General features: G+C 46.5%; 1 protein-coding gene across 4 annotated transcripts in view; it reads right to left on the reverse strand.

Moving 5' to 3' along the window:
• Nucleotides 1-22664, reverse strand: part of PRKCD (protein kinase C delta) — a 211444-nt gene that overhangs the window by 74972 nt on the left and 113808 nt on the right. For all 4 annotated transcript variants that reach the window (XM_029599410.1, XM_029599409.1, XM_029599412.1 and 1 more), the window contains exon 3: nt 2459-2599. In XM_029599410.1, the coding sequence (XP_029455270.1) occupies nt 2459-2573 (115 nt within the window). In that variant the 5' untranslated portion in view covers nt 2574-2599. The remainder of the gene's footprint in view (nt 1-2458; nt 2600-22664) is intronic.

Raw genomic sequence — 22664 nt, forward strand, 5'->3', positions numbered from 1 at the left:
CGTCTTTTTTTTTTTTTTTTTTTTTTTTTTTTTTTAGCACAGCGGCTCATTTGTCTATTCCATCGGATGACCAAGAGAGGTGAATGTGTGTGTGTGTAGTAAAAAAAAAAAAAAACGGGCACCCAGTTTGGAGACGCCTTTTTTTTTTTCTCACACTTTATTGCATAGGCCTGGCAGAATCCAAAGCTACTCCAATATAGTAATATAGTAAGTGATGGCAGAAAAAGACCAATTACCCATCTAGTCTGTCCAGTTGTACCACACTGCAAGCTTTCGGCTGCTGGCCATAGAAGCTTGACCGCTTTTAGGATATCATTTCTTATCCAAGTCACTTTTTGCTTTCTTTCTCATTGGTTCTCTGCTATCTTGGTTAGATAAGGCATTTAGATCCCATATTTAATACATCACCCAGCTCCACCTTTCCCCCTCGTGTTTTACTTCCAATCTGCAATAATCTCAATCGTTACCAAAAACTGAAAAAGCTGTTTCCTGAACATCTAGGCTCCTAGGTTTCTGGGCTTTCTTGGAAAGTACCTAATATCAACCTGCTGACATCAACCCAATTGATTTCTGTGGACTTTATTTAAAAAAAAAAAAAAAAAAAAAGTATTTAAAAATATTTATGTTTCGCCTATAATGAAACATGCCAGCAAATTATAATCAATAAAAACAGCAAACACAGTTACAAACATAAAATCATAAACAGTACAGCAAACATCAAAATATTACAATCTTACATTGGGAAGGCCTCACAAAACAGAACACACTTTAACTGCTTTCTAAATGCTTTCAAATTTTGTTCAAGCCTCAGGAAGCAAATTCCAGGATGCCCCACTTATAGACAAAGCATGCCTGTGAGTGGACTGCAAATGCGCTACTTTATAATCAAACCAGAAGATCGCAAAACTCTAGAAGGGATATAACAATGGAAAAACTCTGACAAATACCTGGGAGCGTCATTTCAAAAAGCTTTATATAACTAAAGTTTATTTTAACTTTAATTGTTGCATTACTGGCAGCCAATGCAATTGCCTCAAAATAGGCTATATATGCTCCTGAATTGGGTCTTTGTAATCAAACAGGCAGCTGAATTTCGTTAAGATCAGCAAAGTACATAATTTAGCTTTAGGCAGCCCAACATATAGGGAGTTGCAATAATCCACAGTAGTCATAATAAAGGACTGCACCAGTGTGGGAAAATCAGTAAGGTCCAAAAAAGGGTGAATATGTTGTAAGTATTTCAATTTGAAATATTCCTTTGATAGAACAGGTGAGGAGTATAATCCAAGCTGGAATCAAAATAAAACCGTAAATTACAGACCTGGACAACAAATGAAGTACTCCCTCCTTTAAAATCCAGGGAAACAAGATTAATAGGATCCTTTGTGCTAGAGATCCATGCCTCTGATTTTGATATATTTAAAAACAAGTAATTTCTGCTCCTCCAATTCGAAATAGCTTGAAGGAAGTTGTATCCTTCTGGTAGCAACCTGGCTACCCCATAGCTGCAGTATTCTTAGGTCATGCTTCCTTTATATTTCTTTTTTTTTTTTTTATCATTATAACCTCTCCTCCTACCTCTGAACTAGAGGGAGTGAATGGTTAGTTGTCTGCAATACTTCAACCTCCAAACCCTTTTCCTACCACTGCCATAGAATATGACATTAGACAAGGACCATTCACAGCCTATCTAGATCACCACTTCTACAGGAAGGCCACAGATCCCAGCTGATCCCTGGTCTCCCTTCCCTCTCCTCTTCACTAGGGATCCTTTTCTGCTTATCCTAGGACTCAAGGCTTATTTTCAAGTCTCTTAACATGTTGTAATCAAAGCTGGGCAGTATTTCCTTACTCTGGCCCTCAGAGACCCCCAAATAGGTCTGTTTTTCAAAATAGCCACACTGAATATTCACGAGATATAGTTGCATGTAGTTGGTCTAAAACTCAGGTCGGTTTGGTACTCTGAACTGGTCTTGCTTGTGGGCTCCAAGAGCCAGCATTGAGAACCACTGACACAGAGCCAGAAGCAGGAGTACAGACATGGGCACTACCATGTCTGATGAAACCTTGCTCAACTGGAACTATTAATAGATTGTCTTCACTATCCCTAATAAACAAGCACAGGTGAGTGCACTTCGCTCTTCCCTAAGCTACCTCTCCCCCACATACACTGTGAGCATTTCAGCTTCAGGTAACACCTTCCAGCTTCTAGAATATATTTCTCATGTTCTCCAAGCATGTGCCAGCCATCAAGGAGACCAGGCTTGTCTTTTCTTTCTTAGGATTTTGATCGCATCTCACCAGCAATTGCTAAGCAGAAAACGAAACTTAGCTGAGGACAGCTTGCACGACTTGCTCACTGAGAGGGAAAGCTGGCGTTGGCGACACTTCCTGGAATAAGGGCTCTTCTCAGCTGAGCTCTGAGCACACACACAAAACTTGTTGGCCGTCACCGTACCTGTAGTGAGGGCTTCCTTCATCTTTATGGCACAGAAGGGCTGGCATGGCTCTCCCTGACTCGACATGGGCCCCAGCTCATAGGAATTAAAGGATATCCTTACGAATGGAGCCATGCTGCTCAGAACGGCACCACCAAGTCCTACGAAACAAAAAGATAAACATAAATCAAGTTAAAGTGGCACATTAACTCTGCCAGTTGAAGAAGTGAACCAAGGCTAAATCATAACCAGGGATGCATCATGTTCTCAAACAGCCATGCACCGTGCTACAATAAAATGAATACAACTTCAGGAGGAGATAAGTTTTTATTAAATGGTTCCTTTCTTTGCAATTCCAAGGCATTGTTTATATGTATGTTCCAGATATCCTGCACCTGGCCTATCAGGAAGGTCTGGAGCCCTGTCAGAGAGGGAAGAAAATTACTGGTAAGAGTGTGAATTATGGAGAAAACACAGTATTGTGTTTAAAAAGTTATTTCTTCCTTCTGTAGCTTTGTCACATTATGGTAGCTTTGCTCCTGAATGTCAGCAGTTCTCATCTGCTTTAGACCGGATTTTTTTTTTTTTCTTTACCAGCATTGTCCCAACTGCCTGGTTGTTTGCTCTTGTGTGAATTGATGTAATAATCTGACATGCAGGTGATCATGCCACAGAGTTATCATAAAATGGAAACTTAAGTTCTTTGGACCATTTTTATTGATCCAAACACTTTTTGATAGTTGCTGGGAATAACAGAATAGTTGTATGCTTTGTAGCATTATCTAGCTGCACCATTAGAAAGTGTGTGTTTAGGTGTGGGCATCTTTCTTCTTTTTGTGGTCGCTGTGTGTAGTGTTTTCACAAGTGACCTAGTTAGTGGGAATGCCGTTGTGGTCTCCAGTGGGACTGCAGCACCCTCAGCCAGTTGCTAGGAGGTGCTAAAGGATAGGCCGCCCAAGCCCTCTGACCCTGGGGAGACTCTGCGGACAGCCTGAGTGGTGTTCCAAACCCTGTCAGTCTCATGAGACGGGAGCAAGGTTCAAGGTATGAACCTAACTGTTCTTACATGTCTGCCCTTTTAATGACAAGTTTAAAGGTTCGTTGACTTGAAAAGACAGCTGTTGAAATGTTCCTGCAGATGTGTAAAAGAAAAATAAGATAACTAGAATTAAAATCTAACAACGCTGTATTAAGAGAGAATCGCATGCTGCCTGGAGAGACATTTGTTTCAACTTATTGTTGCTGAGAAGGGCCCACCGTTCCATAGAATTCCTTTATAGGACTCCAACTCTTAGAATATTTTTTAATGGCTCTTAATTTCATAGTGCATTAGAAAAGCTATCATAAAAATATAAGCACGCCAAAGAACTGCAGTTTCATAAAAGCACAAACCATGCTTTTATGACGGCTTTATAGCTTAGCTTTGCTCTTAGCACCCTTGGGCTGACAGATCGCCAGCAAGTCCTGAATAAATACTGCACTCTTATTAATTTCTGTGAGATGCACAATTCACATCAGACTCATCCAGTCTTGCATAAGAACTAGAAACCGAGTGGGCACCCTGTAACAATGAAAAGACCATGAAAAACTCCAGCTATACCATAGGTCTCAACCTGCTGAGCCACTTCTGAATGATAGGATGATGTTTAAGACAGGGCAGCTCAACGTGGAGAGGAAATTTTTAAGAAGTCATAGAAATCCACGGAGATGCATGATGTGGTTGAGTTGGTGATGCCATTGAAGAGCAGGGAGGTGGACTGGGGTGGGGAAGGTGGCAATATTGAAAAGTATTGGGCTGAATTCACATTAAGAGTATAGCACAGAATGACATGGTTATCAGGGTTAGGATCTTCCTGTGAGTGTCATCTAGGAATGAGATATGAAATATGCTAGTTCTGTCTCATACCCTTTTATTATTAATGGTCAAACCTAATGCTACTAGCGGGTGGGGTGGTTTTCAAACTGTTCATTTTGGGGCAAAGTCTGCGTGTTCTTTCGCTCCCAAATTTGCTGCAGGTAAAAAGCACCTACACATATTTGCACCTGCGTTTTGCATGGATCCTCTTTTCAAGGAAAATAGTGTGCAGAGATTTGAAAATGCCATCTATGCACGTTATGTCCCTCCCCCAAACTAGACATGCTCCCGGGAAGGCCTTCTCTCGATACTGTATAAGTCTGCGCGATACGGAAAAACCACTTTGAATATCGACCTCACAATATTAAAAACAACCAAAAGGAAAAAAAAAATGCGTATTATAAAATAAGTAACAAACCAATCAAAATGTCATTTAATTTTCTCATCCCAGTAATTAACACCTAAAAGCCAGCAAATAAAACCGTAAACAAAAAAACGCATTTTAAAATTTGAGAGCCCCTAAAACATGCCCCCAACCTGCCTTCCTCCAAGCCTGCCTATCCCTCCAGGGCTGAGACTGCAAACTCCTCTGATTTTGCTCACTCATAGTAATTTGTAGGAAGTAGTTTGTTCTGAAGAATTTCTGCTGTGTTTTTGGAAAATGATTAAAAAGGCGGTGGTTTTAATTAACATAACATAGTAACGATGGCAGATAAAGACCACATGGTTCATCCAATCTGCCCAGCAAAGTAACTGCTGTTCCGTGTAAGATACCCCCATGCATTCTGTTAAGGGTAGTAACTGCCGCTCCATGCAGGTTACCCCCATGATTTCTGTAAGGGTAGTAACTGCCGCTCCGTGCAGGTTACCCCCATGCATTCTGTTAAGGGTAGTAACTGCCGCTCCGTGCAGGTTACCCCCATGCCTTCTGTTAAGGGTAGTAACTGCCGCTCCGTGCAGGTTACCCCCATGCCTTCTGTTAAGGGTAGTAACTGCCGCTCCGTGCAGGTTACCCCCATGCCTTCTGTTAAGGGTAGTAACTGCCGCTCCGTGCAGGTTACCCCCATGCATTCTGTTAAGGGTAGTAACTGCCGCTCCGTGCAGGTTACCCCCATGATTTCTGTAAGGGTAGTAACTGCCGCTCCGTGCAGGTTACCCCCATGCATTCTGTAAGGGTAGTAACTGCCGCTCCGTGCAGGTTACCCCCATGCCTTCTGTTGAGGGTAGTAACTGCCGCTCCGTGCAGGTTACCCCCATGCCTTCTGTTAAGGGTAGTAACTGCCGCTCCGTGCAGGTTACCCCCATGCCTTCTGTTAAGGGTAGTAACTGCCGCTCCGTGCAGGTTACCCCCATGCCTTCTGTTAAGGGTAGTAACTGCCGCTCCGTGCAGGTTACCCCCATGCCTTCTGTTAAGGGTAGTAACTGCCGCTCCGTGCAGGTTACCCCCATGCATTCTGTTAAGGGTAGTAACTGCCGCTCCGTGCAGGTTACCCCCATGATTTCTGTAAGGGTAGTAACTGCCGCTCCGTGCAGGTTACCCCCATGCATTCTGTAAGGGTAGTAACTGCCGCTCCGTGCAGGTTACCCCCATGCCTTCTGTTAAGGGTAGTAACTGCCGCTCCGTGCAGGTTACCCCCATGCCTTCTGTTAAGGGTAGTAACTGCCGCTCCGTGCAGGTTACCCCCATGCCTTCTGTTAAGGGTAGTAACTGCCGCTCCGTGCAGGTTACCCCCATGCCTTCTGTTAAGGGTAGTAACTGCCGCTCCGTGCAGGTTACCCCATGTTTCTCTTAAGGGTAGTAACTGCTGTTCCGTGCAAGATACCCCCATGCCTTCTGGTAAGGGTAGTAACTGCCGCTCCCGTCCAGATTACCCCCATGCAGTAATATTACACTATCTCTTTATTTATGCCTTTAGGCACCCGCAGTGTTTGTCCCATGTCCTTGTGAATTCATTTTCTGTTCTCGCCTTCATCACCTCTTCTGGGAGTGTGTTCCAGACATCCACCACCTTCTAAGATGAAGAAAGATTTCCTGATATTGGTTCTGAGTCTTCCTCCCTGAAGTTTACTTGAAAGTAAACAAACAACTTGGGAACCTCAAAACTGTGTGGCGATTTTTTTTTTTTTTTTTTAGGGCAGAGCGAATCTGCAGTGTCATCCGCAGTACAGCCCTGAAACATGCATTCTCCATGACAGTGAGAGCAGGGGATTAGGTCTACTTTTGTTTTCAGATTTCCCACCATGTTTAGGTTAGCAAAAAACAAACCAGTATTTTTTTTATAACTACAGTTTGCTATATTTGTGTTAATATGTTAAATTAATTGTTTTTTTTTATGCTTCATATTTCACTAAATCTGTTCCATTATAGTGTTCGGCTTCTCCAAGAAAGAGAAAGAAGGTGGCTAACCTTTTGGAATTTCATTTTATAGATGCATAAAATATGATAATTCCAGGGAGTAGAGGCATGTGTTCATGCCTCCAGATGCCTAACATATAAGCATCTTTTGTTTTTCCATTTATAGCTTATTTCAAATATAATTTCAAGAGTAACTTGAAAAAAAAGAAAATAGAAGTTAGCACGAAAGGTGGAACCAAGACCATTAAAGCAAATAATATCCTGCCAATTCCAGTATACAATCTACCACAACTGAAAGGCCAATTCCACTAATCAAAGACATATTTCTAATACAAACGACCAAAGATGAAGCAAGACTAATTAAACATAAGAAAGAGAAATAAAACAGAGAAAGAATAAAGCAAAAAGAGAAAATGCCCACGTCCAACCTGGCTTTCCAGCCTGGTCACTGAAAAAAACTAAATACGAAGCATCATTATAGAACCCTTCAAAGAAGCAAATACTAAAAGAAAGTTATTGGGTGCTGTGAAATCAGTGGCGTAGCCACGGGTGGGCCTGGGTGGGCAGGTGCCCACCCAACTTAGACCCAGGCCCACCCAACTGGCAACGGAACTGCAAGGCTGTCGCAGGATCCCATCCCCGCGACAGCGAACAAGAGAACCCACGCCTCGCGCGCCATCACGGCACACATGGGGAAGCGCTGCTGCGACCGTATGGCCAACCGGTCTTCCTGTTCGGGGTGGGGGGGGGGGGGGGGGAGTGGAAGCGCCGCGCGCAGCTTCCGCTTCCTCCCCCCAATGCAGGAAGATCAGCTGGCCTCTCCTGCTGCCACCCGTTCTCCTGCTATCTTCGGGCCAAACGGCCCGCCGAACTTCCTGTTTGGGGGTGGGGGAGCGGAAGCGTCGCGCGCAGCTTCCGCTTTCTCCCCCAGAGCAGGAAGATCAGCTGCCTCTCCTGCTGCCACCGGCCTCCTGCTATCTTCGGGCGTCAGGCCGATCTTCCTGGGGGGGGGGGGGGGGAGGAAGCGGACGTTGTGCGCTGCGCTTCCGCTCCCCCCCCCCCGACAGGAAGTTCGGCGGGCTGTACGGCCCGACGCCGGAAGATAGCAGGAGTCCGGTGGCAGCAGGAGAGGCAGCTGATCTTCCTGCTCTGGGGGAGAAAGCGGAAGCTGTGCATGTGCTTGAATGTGTATGTGTGGATGAGAATGGGAGTGTGTGTGGGTGAAAACTGGAGCCTGGGTGTGTATGTGGGTGAGAATGGAAGCTTGAATATGTGGGTGAATGGGAGCTCGAATGTGTGTATGTGTGGTTGAGAATGGGAGCCTGGGTTTGTGGGTGGGTGAGAATGGGAGCTTGAATGTGTGTATATATGGGTGAGAATGAGAGCCTGGGTTTGTGTGGGTGGGTGAGAATGGAAGCTTGAATATGTGGATAAGAATGGGTGCTTGAATGTGTGTATGTGTGGGTGAGAATAGGACCTTAAATGTGTATATGTATGGATGAGAATGGGAGCTTGAATATGTGTGGGTGAGACTGGGAGCATGGGTTTGTGGGTGAGAATGGGAGTCTGGGTTTATGTGTGTGGGTGAGAATGGGTGCCTGGATGTGCGTCTGTGTGTGCATAAGAATATAAGCCTGGGGAGGGGTGAGAAAGTGAGAACTTGTATGTGTGTCTGCAGAGAATGGAGCTTGTGGGGGGGGGGGGGGGGGGGAGAGCATATGAGAGTGACAGCTTGAGTGTGTGAGAGGAAGTCTGTGAGAGAAAGCGTGTATGTGTGTGTGTGTGTGTGTGTGTGTGTGTGTGTGTGTGGAAGGGAAGAAGACAGTACTAGAAGAAAGACACTGAAAAGGAATTAGGAAATGAGCTATAAGGGAAAAAATGGGAAAAAGAGACCAGGACCAACTGATTAGAAAAATACAAAGATCAGACAACAAAGGTAAAAATATATATCTATATTTTGAGATGTTAGCAATTTAAATATAAGCAACACAACCGCTCTCTCAAAATTTATGGACAGGTAGGAGCCGTGTATAAAATCGTAATAATAAGAAGGCTAAAGTACCACAAATCACTGTGAATTATGTTTGTATCATTAAGTAAACCTCATACTTAGGCGTAGATGTGAATGCTATGCTGCATAATTTGGCATTAATCATCAGTAAAAAAAACAACTAGTAGACCTGCATGCCTACAGCCCACCCATGTTAACCTTGTGCCCACCCAAAAAATCAATTCTGGCTACGCCACTGTGTGAAATATTGGTGCTGGCAGGCCAGCTTGATGCCTTACCCTTCAGTGGGACCTATCATGATCCCCCCATAGTGATAAGCAGCCAAGGGCACAGCAAATAAAAGCTGAGATACCTGCTTCTCCGAGGACCCAGAAGGGCCAGCTCATGAGCATAATCCTCCTGCAGGAGTCAACAAACATCCTCCTGTCTTAAAACCAACAGGAAAAACAAGACCTGCTTCTGCTTTGTATGGGCCGGTGCTGCCCTATGTGAACAATTACTGTGCTGCCCCCATACTCCCATTCATTCATTTTCTGTCCTGGGCCCACCAAAAAAAAGCCCAGCTCCCTTCAGTAATACAAACTTAAAAAAACGACTCCCCCCCCCCCCCCGGTACTAATGGCTGGTGCAAGGGTATTAAGTGCCCTAGGCGAACCTTATAGCCTCCATGCCATATACACAGTTAAGAGTTATGCATTTATATTTTACATGAAAAATATCCAAGTACAGTATTCTGAGGGAAAAATATCACTTACATTATATTTACATGCACTGCTGTGATGCCAACCAGAAATCCCTGCAAAAAAGACACTTGGAACCCATATGGTATTAGGCCTATTGTGATGTGTGTTGTGTGTGGGCTTGACCCTCTGAAAGCCCAAATACTCTTCCTATTAGAAAAATGCCTCACCTCAATCACACATGCAGAATATAAACAGACCCTCATCAAATACAGAATAGAGCAACCATAAAGTAGAAATACAAACGCGCAGACAAAAACTGAACTGGAAACCACAAGAAACCAGACTCTCTATGCATTGCAACAATGAAAAAAAACAGAACCATCAAACAATAAAATCAAGAAAAAATAAACACACAGTCATAATACTAAAAACATACTAATAATAATACTTCAAAAAAAGCTGATGAATAAAATATCAAATACAAGTTTTTTTTAAATGTTCTAAACACCAATAAAATATTTCAAAACAGCACACACAGCAAATATCTGAAAAATAAAACTAAAAAGGATTTTAAAAATTCACGCTCTCCATACCTGGGAACTTTTGATTTCCAGTCACCCTGGGATTGTCGTGGAATAGTGGGAGTGGGATGCACAAACTTTCTCCTCTCTTTCTTACATATTCGCAAGCAGACAAACTCATACACACATACGCTCCTTCTCAGACAAACCCGCAGGCGTCCACAGCTCTTCTTTGGGTTGGGATCTACCAGAAGCCCCAGGCCATTTCAACTGCTGGCAGGTTTAAATCCACCTGCACCCCCCCCCCCCCCCCCCCATTTTCTCTCTCCCTCTCTCACATACACACCCCAGGCAGCTTCCCATTCACACACAGACCAGGCAATCAGGGTCCATGGGTCATTCCTCCTCCGCTGCTGCTGCCAGCCTGTTCCTTTGTAGAGAAAAGACATTCTGCAGCTCCTCTTTCCTGTGCTAGCACCACGGTAATTCAACACTCGTGGTGCTAGCACTTCCTGTATTCTCATCTTGTGAGAATACAGGAAGTTCTAGCACCACGAGTGTTCAATACTGTGAGGCCAGCACCGGAGGAGGAGCGGAAGGGAGGGCTTCCTCTGCTGTGGCCTCCTTCTTCCGCCGCCGGTGGGATCGGGTCCACCGGCAACACCACGGACCTGCGCTGCTTCTGTTGCCAGTGGGATCAGGTCCACCGGTGGCAACGCAGGCCTCTCCCTGCTTCCGATGCCACCCCACCAAATGTGCCGTCCTGTGTAATTGCACGGTTTTGCACACCTAGTGGTGCTGGGCCTGTGCTTTGTGCTGCTTGGAACAGGATTTCAAAGCAGTACCAGCATTCCCATATTTCTTTACTTTCAAATTTGTACTGGTTCATCAACAATCCCATACTACAAGAGACATTTTATTTTATTATTTTTATTTTTATTATTTTTTACATATTTCTTGTGCTTTTTCCATTTGTGCAGAAACTGTTCCTTGCTCTTCACTCAACCATACTGCATTAAATGATATTCGCTGTATGAATATTTCCATAGTGTAACTTGCAGCTTTGTGCTGTGATCTCCCTCCCACACAAATGTTCGTGGAGAGGTGGTAGAAAGCGCTAGCTGAACAAGATTACAGATATGAGCGAGCTCACTACAGGGGGAAACCCCCCCCCCCCCCCCCCCCAATAAATCTACTCCTAACCCAGAAATGGTAAAATAACCTGGAAGAGTTTGAATCCAAAGCCTCTATAGCACGGTCATGCTGTCTTCCTGTAATGCTCCTTTCCCCCTCCCTCCCTCCCCAAATAACAGGCCGATACAGTACAGTGCGCTCCGACAGAGCGCACTGTTAACCCGCATTTGCACGTGCGTTTTCGACGTGCTGGCTTTACCCCTTATTCAGTAAGGGGTAAAAGCCGCCCATTTTACTTTCAGAATTAACGCCTACCCAAAGGTAGGCGTTAATTTCTGCCGGCACCGGGGAAGTGCACAGAAAAGCAGTAAAAACTGCTTTTCTGTGCACCCTCCGACTTAATATCATGGCGATATTAAGTCGGAGGCCCCAAAAGTAAAAAAAAAAAAGTAAAAAAAAAATAATTAAAAATCGGCCCGTAGCCCGTGGGTCGGAAGATGGACGCTCAATTATGCCAGCGTCCGTTTTCCGAACCCGTGGCTGTCAGCGGGTTTGAGAACCGACGCCAGCAAAATTGAGCGTCAGCTGTCAAACTCGCTGACAGCCGCCGCTCCTGTCAAAAAGGAGGCGCTAGGGACGCGCCCAGGAGAGTGGCCTGTGCGTGCACCGGGAGAGCGGGCGCTCGCCAGCTCTCCCGAGCGTTTTTCTGAAGCGGCCTGTGAAGAGTTAAAAAAACAGATGAGCAAGAGGAGTTAAGAAACATGTCACTTGTCCTAATCCCCCCCCCCCCCCCCCCCCGCTCTGCATTCCAGCAAACTAAAGTGAACCAATTCACTCAAGCTTTAACAGGTGCAGCCAGAGAGACTTGCTAGCACAGAACTGCCCAGGTTAATTTTGGTTCAGAAAAACAGATGAGCAGCCTTCAATGCTCATCCAGAAAAAGGTAGTCAAAATGACCTGATGAAGAGAGTACAGTTCTGAAAGACAGTCATAAGTGTATTACATTATTTCAATTACGCTAAGTTTTTTTTTGCTATCCTCCTAGAACTTGTGATAGAATTAAACACAAAAAATAAAATGAAAAGATATTGCTTGTTTGCAGACCTTTAATTTTACATAGCTAAATAAACATACATGGCAAGCACACTACCTTAGTCAAGTCAGCTTGAAATAACCAGGCTAACATCTGGGTTTTGGGTGCAAGGGCCTCATTAAATATTTCTGCTGTCGTATTCTGCCTTCTGTTCTTTTATTTTACTGTTATTTGTGCTGCCTGATGTGAAAGGCTTTTTAGATTGCAAATGTCCACCTTGAGTGATTGTTCTGGAAAGGAGGGCTATTCATGATTACATAAAATTAAATTATAGGCTTTAGTTTCTTACAGCATCTGCTAGATTAACTTCCCAATTTAATAACCCTGGCCTCTATCAGTTTAACAGTTAATGCCTTACAGGGCCATTACCAAAACACCCAAGCATGGTATGAGGTCAATAGTCGGCCACAATCCGGCTGTGCCAGTTAGCCAAATAAACTTATCTAGCTAACTTGCCCAGGATATTGAAACCTGCTGAAGTGAAAGAGCTGATTTGCAGACTTCATCAGGGGGCTGGAAGGGCATAGGTAACCCCATGCCAATATGGCTTAATTCTAGCCAGTGTGTGTGTGTGGTACTGTCGCTTTAATCCTGGAAAAAAAACATCCACATAGACTGAACACGTTGTGACAAACATGAAAAAGGGCTGAATTAGCACACGTCTGAAACCTGTAGCCAGGGCCAGGTTAAGGGGTCAGGCGCCCATAGGCAATGAGGGGCGGGGGGGGGGGGGGTGTCGTCCTCCCCCTCCCCACTTTGGGGAGGGCATGATATCTCCTGCCGAATCCTCACACTGAAATCATGACTCGGGCTGCAGTAGCAAGTTAGAGGAAGAAAGAATCAGCACAGAGCCTTCAGCAGCCCTTTCACACTGATGGACCTTGCCCCCTCCTCCGGCAGGGGTTTCCTGCTCTCAGGGCAATCCGTGCCAGGGGTGGGGGCGTGGCAGGGTCCAGCAGCAGGAGAGAGCCGCTGCAGGCTCTGCACCAAGATTTTGCTTCATCTTCCATGCTGCAGGAGGAAAGAAATGGTGGTGCGGGCGGCAGATTTGGTTTTAGGCATTAGCAGCGATGGGGGACACTCCGGCCCCTATAAGAATTTTGGCGCCAGGGGCAGCTGTTCTGTACATTGCCTATGCCTAAATCTGGGCCTGCTTGTATCACCAATCGTCAGGGCGTCAACCCTGGCCACTGTGCATTTGCCAGGCATTCTGGCTGCAAACTGTCAAGGAGTTTCCTTGAGAAATTTAAATATCAGCAGAGGGAGCAGGTTTATAGTTAGATGTGACTGTCTTGTGAGGAGGCCTGGGAGGGAAGCATTTAAGTAGCTGAGATACCTTAAGGGGCGGAGATTGTTACTTGGCTGTCAGACTGCCTGGAAATGTACTTTTAATTAAATTGGAAATCAGAGTAAAAGCCTGAACAGGAACTGGACAAGCTTTGAAATTTATATAGGAAGAGGAAAAGGATCATGGCCGAATCAGTGGCAAAATATGATTCTTGTTATATTTTGTGATTTTAGCTACAAACTCAAGGTCGGCATCCTAGCTACCTTCTTTTCTTTTAAATAAAAAAAATGCTTCTCTCATAGCATCCTTTTTCCTACTACTACTTAACATTATTGTACATGCTCGATATATGCAGCACTGTACAAACACCACACAAGAAACAGTCCCTGCTCAATAGAGCTTACAATCTAATCAAGACAAACACACAGGTCAAGAGACTGTGGGAGTTTCATAGAGTAAGACAATGGATAAAATTAGTTAATGAGGATGAAGGCAGACAATCAGTCTTAAGATTTAAAGCACCCTCAAAAAAGCAGCTTTTTAGATGAGATTTAAACAAGAATCACAAGCTCTGCATTCATTTCCCCATCGATATTTCAGTTTCCTAAGGAAATTCCTTAAGAGTTTGCAGCCTGAATGTCCAGTCTTTTCCCATCCAGGGAGAACTGAAAAAACTTTAGATTTCTTTTATTGTTTAAAAGTTTACTGAAACAGCCAGTAACAAACAAAACCATGATTCACATTTGATCCTTATGTGCACCATGCAATATTCCATAAATAGAGACAGGGCCGGTGGCAGCACTAGGTGAACTAGGCCGAGGGCGCCAATCATTAGGAGGAGCAAGCCTTGCTGGACCGCGAGTGGCGGCAAAGAGGAGTGGAAATTTGGCAGGCCGCGGGCAGTGCCCATAAAACCTCACACTTGCCGGGTGCGATTGAGAATGAGGTAGGAGTTGGGGCCAAGACTGGGGAGTGGCGGCCAGAAGGCACCTAATCCTGTCCAGGGTTGGTGCAAGGGGATTAGGTGCCTTCTGGCCGCCACTCCCCAGTCTTGGCCCCAACTCCTACCTCAGGGCCGGTAACCTTTTTTTTTCTGGCAGGCTCGACCTTGCCTGACTTACTCGGCAGCTGTAGGAATGCTGATCTCACACTGTGCCTCCTAGTTCACCTGTACAAGCAGCGGGTTGAACGCGGAAGTACCACATATATAATTTTTTAAAATTTGATTGAATTATGAATGCATAAGAAAGATCTGCAAATGGATTGCAGCCAGGGCTGAAGCCTTGATGACTGGCGCAATGATTCACCAGTTTTAAAATTTGTGCTAATTCAACCCCTTGTTTGCATCTGCCCCAGAATCCTGGAAACAAAGACGACAGCTGAGCCCAGGAGACAGCAGAGACACTGTACCGATTATAACAAACCTCGACCTTTAAGAGGCTGAGTCACACAAATACCTAAAGCACATCGGCATCATACCTATTATCCAACAGACATCCAAAATTATAAAAAGTCTGAGCAGATTTCTTTCTAAAAACTGGATGTGGTTCTTCCGCATTCAGCCCGCTGCTTTGTACAGGTGAACTAGGAGGCAACGTGTGAGATCAGCATTCCTACAGCTGCCGAGTAAGTCAGGCAAGGTCGAGCCTGCCAGAAAAAAAAAAAAAAAAAAAGGTTACCGGCCCCGATTCCCTGGGATCATTCATGTTTTTGACAACCCTCCCCCTCTCTCTGATCCAACTTTCTGGAGAGCAAGAAAATCCAGTTCTGTCAGTCACATGGTTCACAAGAGCCACAAGCACCAATCAGCGTCCATCAGATTGTGCGTTCGTGCGTGTGTGAGACACAACCGGCGAATGCCACAGCAGCTCACTTTCCATGCTCTGAGCCATGCGTTTCTCACGTCACTGGGCAAACTGCCCGGGAGTGCGAGCATTTCCATGCCATGCAGTCTTCTATTAGAGGTCTTGGAGAGAGGGACAGACATGGACTAGACGTTTGCACACTGGACTGGGAGTCAGGACTACCGGATCCTCCTGGTTTCTGCACCATGGTGGTGTGGCTGCGCAATTTCATCCCTCTCTACTTCCACACAGTGCAGAATTTCAAAAGCGTTCATGACCAGCAGTTACACTTCTCTGCTGCTATTCAGACCTCTTTCTAAGCAGTCAAGTTTGGTTAAATTTTTCCCAGATTTTCGGGGAACATTTCAACAAATTTCTTCTGTGAATATGGGGATGGGGATGGGGGGGGGGGGGGGGGGGAGAATCCAAAAGTCAAGGCTTGACTATTTCGAATAGGCTTTCCCACTATGATGCAGACGATGACAGAGACTCACTTCTTCACTGGCTACCTGGACACGATCACGAGATTACTTATCATCCACCCCCTGGCTTCCATGCTGAAAGGTGAATTTTCAAAAGGTTGCATGCACAAAAATGAGCATGTATATGTTTAAATAGCATTTACTCACATCTATGCTAATTTAAAACTCTCAAATATTGGAGAAATTACTTACCTGATAATTTTTTTTTCCTTAGTGTAGACAGATGGACTCAGGACCAATGGGTATAGTGTGCTCCTGATAGCAGTTGGAGATGGATCAGATTTCAATCTGACGTCAGCCCTAGTACATATACCCCTGCAGAACTCTCTGCTCTTTAGTATTCTCTTCGAAAAGCAATTGTGGATATATGTGTGACTGAATAACTTGATTAACTTGGTTAACTTTGATTAACTTGCATAACTTGGTTAATTTGGTTAACTTGAACTGGTTGATGTGGCTATAGCTGGAGACCGCCAGTGCACTCAACCAAGAAATGCTGACACCCGGTAGGTATGGGTGTCCTAATTAGAGGGAAGCTTGGTTTACCCGTGTTTGTCTTGTTCTCAGGGCTTGTCATCCGAGGTTTCCGTGATTGTCGGCAGCCATGGATGGGATGCTGAGTCCATCTGTCTACACTAAGGAAAACTATTCCTTAGGGGCACCGGCCACTTTAGGGGTGGTTGGATCTGCTTGACCCCTTTCAGAAAGCAGGAGACGTCTGGGTGAGAGGCTAGGCTGCCGCCCTCCACCTTGGCTCTGTAGCATGCCAATGCGGCCACCTGCACCTTGATGGCGTTAAGAGACAACTCCTTCTGTAAGCCGTTCTGCAGAAATTCCAGAATCATGGGAATTTTGACTGTCCGCGGGAAGATGTCGTGGTCTTCACACCAGGCGTCGAATATTCTCCATATCCGTATGTATGTTAGAGATGTGGAAAAATTGCGCGCTCGGAGTAGGGTGTCAATCACTGCCCCTGAGTATCTGCTTTTCTTCAAGCGAGTCCTCTCAATGGCCAGGCCGTAAGAGAGAATAGAGTTGGGTCTTCGTGGAGGATCGGGCCTTGTTGGAGCAGATCCCTGTGTGGAGGTAGAGGGCTCCCTGTCAGTAGCCTTCGCATGTCTGCGTACCATGGCCTTTCTTGGCCAGTCTGGGACCACTCGAAATACTGGTCCCCTGTGGTGTTCTATCTTGCAGATGATCCCGCCTAGTAGTGGCCATGGAGGGAAGGCGTACAAGCTGGGTTTCCTGCGGCCAGGTCTGGACGAGGACATCGATCCCTTGGGATTGTGGTTCCCGTCTGCGGCTGAAGAAGTTAGGAACTTGGGCGTTGGACCGGGTTGCCAGGAGGTCCATGGCTGGTGTTCCCCAGCGGTTTTCCATCAACTGGAAGGCTGTGGTTGACAGCCTCCATTCCCCTGAGACTAGACTTTCTCTGCTGAGGTAGTCCGCAGTGATGCTGTTTTTTCCCACGATGTGGGCGGCTGAGATCTCTTGTAGGTTTGATTCCGCCCATGCCATTAGGGGGTCTATTTCCAGGGACACCTGTTGGCTCCTAGTTCCTCCCTGGCGGTTGATGTAGGCCACTGTTGTGGCATTGTCAGACATGTCTCTGAACGATTTGCCCCGGAGTCTGTGTCTGAACCGTAGGCAGGCTAGCCTGACCGCCTGTGCTTCTAGTCGGTTGATGTTCCATGCCGACTCTTCCTTGTTCCATTGCCCTGGGGTGGTCAGTTCCTGGCAGTGGGCTCCCCACCCTCGTAGACTTGCATCCGTGGTGAGCAGGATCCAGGTTGGCTTGGATAGCCTTACTCCCTTGCTCAGATGGTTTTCTTGTAGCCACCATTGTAGCTGGGTCCAAACTTCCTCCGGGAGCTGGAGGCAGACGGAGTAATCCTGGGACATTGGATTCCATCGTGACAATAGGGAATGCTGTAGGGGTCACATGTGAGCTCTTGCCCATGGGACCACCTCCAGTGTGGATGCCATGAGACAGAGGACTTGAAGGCAGTCCCACGCCTTGGGGCGAAGACTGCTTAACAGGTTTCGCAATTGGTTCATCAGTTTTATTCTCCTTGTAGGAGTCAGAATGACCTTGTCTTGTCTGGTGTCGAACCAGACTCCCAGATATTCTAGAGACTGGGAGGGCTGCAGATAGCTCTTGTTTGTGTTGATCACCCATCCAAGGTTCTCCAGTAGAGTTTTGACTCTGGTGGTCACCTGATGACTTTCCTCTCGGGATTTTGCCCTGATCAGCCAATCGTCCAGATATGGGTGTACGAGGATTCCTTCTTTCCTCAGTGTCGCCACCACTACCACCATGATTTTGATGAACGTTCGGGGTGCTGTGGCTAGCCCGAAGGGTAGTGCCCGGAACTGGTAGTGGTGGTCCAGGATCTCAAAGCATAGAAAACGCTGATGCTCGTGATGGACCGGGATGTGCAGGTAGGCTTCTGACAGATCCAGGGATGTAAGGAATTCTCCCGGCTGTATCGCCCCTATGACAGAGCGTAGGATCCATGCGGAAGCGAGGGACCCTCAAGTAGCGGTTGACGGACTTGAGGTCCAGGATGGGTCAGAACGTACCCTCTTTCTTGGGAACGATAAAATAGATGGAATAGTGCCCAGTATTTTGTTGTTGCATGGGCACCGGTGTTATGGCCTTTAAGACGAGCAATTTGGTCAGTGTGGTTTCCACTGCCGTTCTCTTGGAAGGGTCATGGCAGGGAGATTTCACAAATTTGTCCGGAGGGATGTTGTGGAAGTCCAGATAATATCCCTCTCGAATGATGGTTAGGACCCACTTGTCCGAAGTTATCTCAACCCATCTTTGGTAGAATAGGGCAAGCCTGCCCCCTATAGCTTCTTCCTGTGGATGGACCGGCTGACTTTCATTGCGGGGTGCAACTGGGCCCTGGACCAGAGCCAGCTTCCCTTTTGTTGTGCTTGTTCTGAAAGGATTGGCCCCTGCCTGTAGGGCAAGATGCTTGATATGTACTTTTGTACGGTTTGAAGCGCTGTGATCCCTTGCCCTTAGATGTTCGGGTAGAGGGACGCTGGCTTCTCTTGTTCTTGTTCTCCAGTAGCCGCGGTAGTGGGGATTCGCCCCATTTGTCGACTAATTTCTCCAGTTCACTTCCGAACAGCAGGGTTCCCTTAAAAGGCATTCTCGTGAGCCTTGTCTTGGACGTCATGTCTGCTGACCAGCTTCGGAGCCAGAGTTTTCTTCTGGCTGCCTCAACGGACGAAACGCCTCAGGCTGCGGTGTGCACCAGGTCAGAGATCACTTCCATGAGGAATGATACTGCTGGTTCTAGTGCTTCGAAGGGCGTGGTGGCGTTCCTGGTCTCAGGTGCATGTCACCACGGCACAGCAGGCCACGGTCTGTAGTGACATAGCTGAAACGTTGAATGACTGTTTGAGGATGGATTCCAGACGTCTGTCCTGGGCATTCTTGAGTGCCGCTCCTCCCTCGACTGGGATGGTAGTGCGCTTTGAGACCGCGCAGATCATGGCATCTACTTTGGGGAATGCCAGGAGATCTTTGGCAGCGGGGTCCTGCCAGGGTCCGCCCCTTTGAAAGTGGCCTCCGGAGACTCCCATTCCAGGTCAATCAGCTGTTGGACGGCTTGCAGCAAAGGAAAATGGTGGGAGGCTTGGCGGAGTCCCTCTAGGAGGGGGTTCGTCTTAGGTTCCCCTGTGGCACTTGTGCCTGGGATAGCAAGCTCTTTCAAGCTGTGCGCCACGAGGTCTGAAAGCTCGTCTTTGGCGAAGAACCGCCTAATGGTTTGGTAAGGTTCCGTTCCTGGAGGGATTTCTCCTTCCTCTAGGGAGTCTTGATCCTCATCAGAGGTATCCGTGTCCCCAATGTTGGGACTTTTGGGCGGCAGAGGCAATTCTTTGGGTTTAGAGGGTCCCGGGATGTTAGGGTCTTCTGGGGGAGCCTGTGGTTGTGTCATCGGGGGCGCCGGTTGCATGTGGACAAAGGTATGTAGGCCTTTGAAGAATTCTACCCAGGAGAAAGATGCTGGGTCTAAATTGAGAGGTGCTGCATCCCCAGGGAGCCCCGTTTGAGGGAGGTTCCCGCTGGGGGTAGCAAGGTCCGGTGTGCTGTCGGTGGATCTGGATTCCAGTACTGGCTGGGGAGGATCTTGATTCTGGGTCACCCAGAGTCTCCTCGCACTGTATACACAGGGCCGTGGCCTCTTCGTGTTGCGCAGCTCTAATGTGGCATGCTGGGCAGAGGACCTGAGCCTTGAGCTTCTTCTCCGGTGGCACCATGGCTTGTGCGCGTAGTATTGCAGAAACCTCCAGTTTGTGCGTTCAAGACTACACCAGGAGGCTTAGTTATGCGCTCCGGGTGCGCCGAAGTTGTGCATGTAGGTCTAATGCGCACTCAAAAAGATGCGCGCACCACTGTGCGCACGGGGTTTACTTATGCGCCTGACACAGTAAAGCGTGTGGCTGTGTGCCAGGTGCCCTCATGCGCATCGCTGTGCGCACGGCACTTATGCGCGCACTGGTGTGCGCACAAGAGATTTTGTGCACACGGCTCGCCTCTGTGCACACGGATTGAATCGGCGGACAGGGCAGCAATCAAGCGAAAATGGCTACTGCGACCACGCGAGCAATATGGCGATCACCTCGGAGGGTCTCCACGTGGGAGGACCCTTGTATCGGACTGGGGTCTAGCCCGGCTAGGGCTGATCAACCCGGTAGCACTGACGCCGGCTGGCAATCTGTGTGGCTCTTTGAGCTTCGGAGACCGGAGACTTTTAGGAAGTTTTCTCCCTTACCTTGTCTCAGAGTTTCCCGCTGAGCTTGAAGTTGCACCCACTGCCTCTCAACCGCACCCGATATCGGGGGCTTCGTCCACACTGGGAACCGTCTGCCAGACCGAGGCTTACCTCTGAGGGATCGCGGAAATCACCTCAGGAATTCTCAACTAGGGGAGGGACCCGTAGGTATCACCACAGGACAGCGGGGCTCGTCTGTAGAGGTAAGATTTCTTCTAGTTTTGGATTTCTTTGGTTAGAATACTCTAACGCTGTGCAAGCGTTTATAGAGTCTCGAACTGCGTTGGAGACGGAAAATACTGAAGAGCAGAGCGTCCTGCAGGGGTATATGTACTAGGGCTGACGTCAGATTGAAATCTGATCCATCTCCAACTGCTATCAGGAGCACACTATACTCCTATTGGTCCTGAGTCCATCTGCTACACGCTAGGAAGACATGCATAAATAGGGTTTGTGCACAAATGTGTGTGTAAAAGGGGCAGGGCAAACATTTACACATGTAAGTTGCAATAAGAGACTTGTGTGTGTAGATTTGGCCTCCTGCATATATTTACACCTGCGCATATTTCTGGCGTGACTTTAAACGTGTTTATTGTGTAGTGCTGATTGGGTGGGAGGTCTGGGTGAACGGGGGGGGGGGGGGGGGGGGGGGGGAAGAGCCAGGAGGGTCTCCATGACTTGGAGAAGGACTGGGTGAACTGGTGGACTAATTGGTAAAACTGGTAATTTCACACACTCCATACGCTAGAAAATTTGCAGCCTTACACAACATAAAAAGCAACTTACCTGGGCTAAATGCTACTTAAATGTCACGTGGAAAATCTCCATGCATATATTTTTTAAATATAAAGTAAAAAAAACAAAACAAAAAAACAAACGTGTACAGTAGTTCAGCACCATTTAGCCAGAGAAATCTAAAAAAAAGTGCCTAAGACAGACGGTCGGATAAGTAGCGCTTCTAAGGCTTATCTGGCTAACTTGAATATCTAGTCACATGTATTTATTTATTTTTTTTTTTACAGATGAGTATTTTTTTACCTGCGTGTAGGTTATAAAATCCTGGGGTAGGTCTGCACGTGGCCTCCCAGTGACTTCCTTCTTTCGAATAGGTGCTTGCCTTACACTTATGCCTTCATTACCCACCTGGCAGACCCAGGATTGCTACCTCACCTTTTTCTTGTTTGCCTTATGCTATTGTAAACTATGACAGACGTAATGAACATGTATTATAAACCGATTGTAATATGCTTGAAAAAGGTGGAAGATCGAATTTTAATAAATAAAAACTTTGTTGAGCCGGAAGCAGATTCAAATATGCCTGATTGGCGTTAGACCTCAAACTTTCCACGCATGACTAGCTGGGATCCAAAGAGCCGGTTCTTTTTGTTTGCTTTTCTCCACTTGCCTTAAAATAACTCTTTTCTTCAAAAATGGAATGGTTTCCATTTAGGACTGAAGTTTCAAAGCCAGGTACGTGTGTGAAACAGTTTTCTGCGCGTCGACGATGGTCATAAAATTGTCCGGCGCCCAGCGTGTGCAAAAGTACACCTGCACCCTGGTTTCACATGAACTGGGGAGTAGCTTTCCAGGGGATAGAGTTGGGTATTGCATGCATGCTTTTGTATTTTATAAAGTTTGCATGCAAGTTCATCTGCGCGAGTCATCAATACAGCATGCGCGCGTATCAGCCCACTTACAAAGCATAAGTTTATACATAGGTTTGCTTTGAAACTTCAGGGTAAAATCTGCACGCAAAAGGTACGTGAAGACTTTACCCTGACTCACACAGATATAAAATTATCCTCCCTATTACCTGAGAGCAGAGGAAGTGACCTGCAACATCATAGCCTATTTTTGCCTTCTCTTCTTTACGGCCTCCTAGCCACCAGTTACAATGAGGCGGGAGAAGAACTTAGGAAACTCCCTGCATGGACCAGGATATTTCACAATAGGTGACAAAAAAAAAAAAAAAGAACTGGTTGAAATCTTACTGGGACAGCATGGACTGTGGTGGGCAGCACTGGTGTTTGATCCTAAACTGCAACACACAAAATAACTTTCCTTAGCCCCAACAAGGAGATAAACTCACAACACAGCTTTGGTCATTGACGTCTAGTTGGCACTGATGGGGTAAATATTCAAAGGCTTAGTTGGGACTTAAACGTG

This window comes from Rhinatrema bivittatum, chromosome 4, assembly GCF_901001135.1.
Source record: "Rhinatrema bivittatum chromosome 4, aRhiBiv1.1, whole genome shotgun sequence".
Lineage (NCBI taxonomy): Eukaryota > Metazoa > Chordata > Amphibia > Gymnophiona > Rhinatrematidae > Rhinatrema > Rhinatrema bivittatum.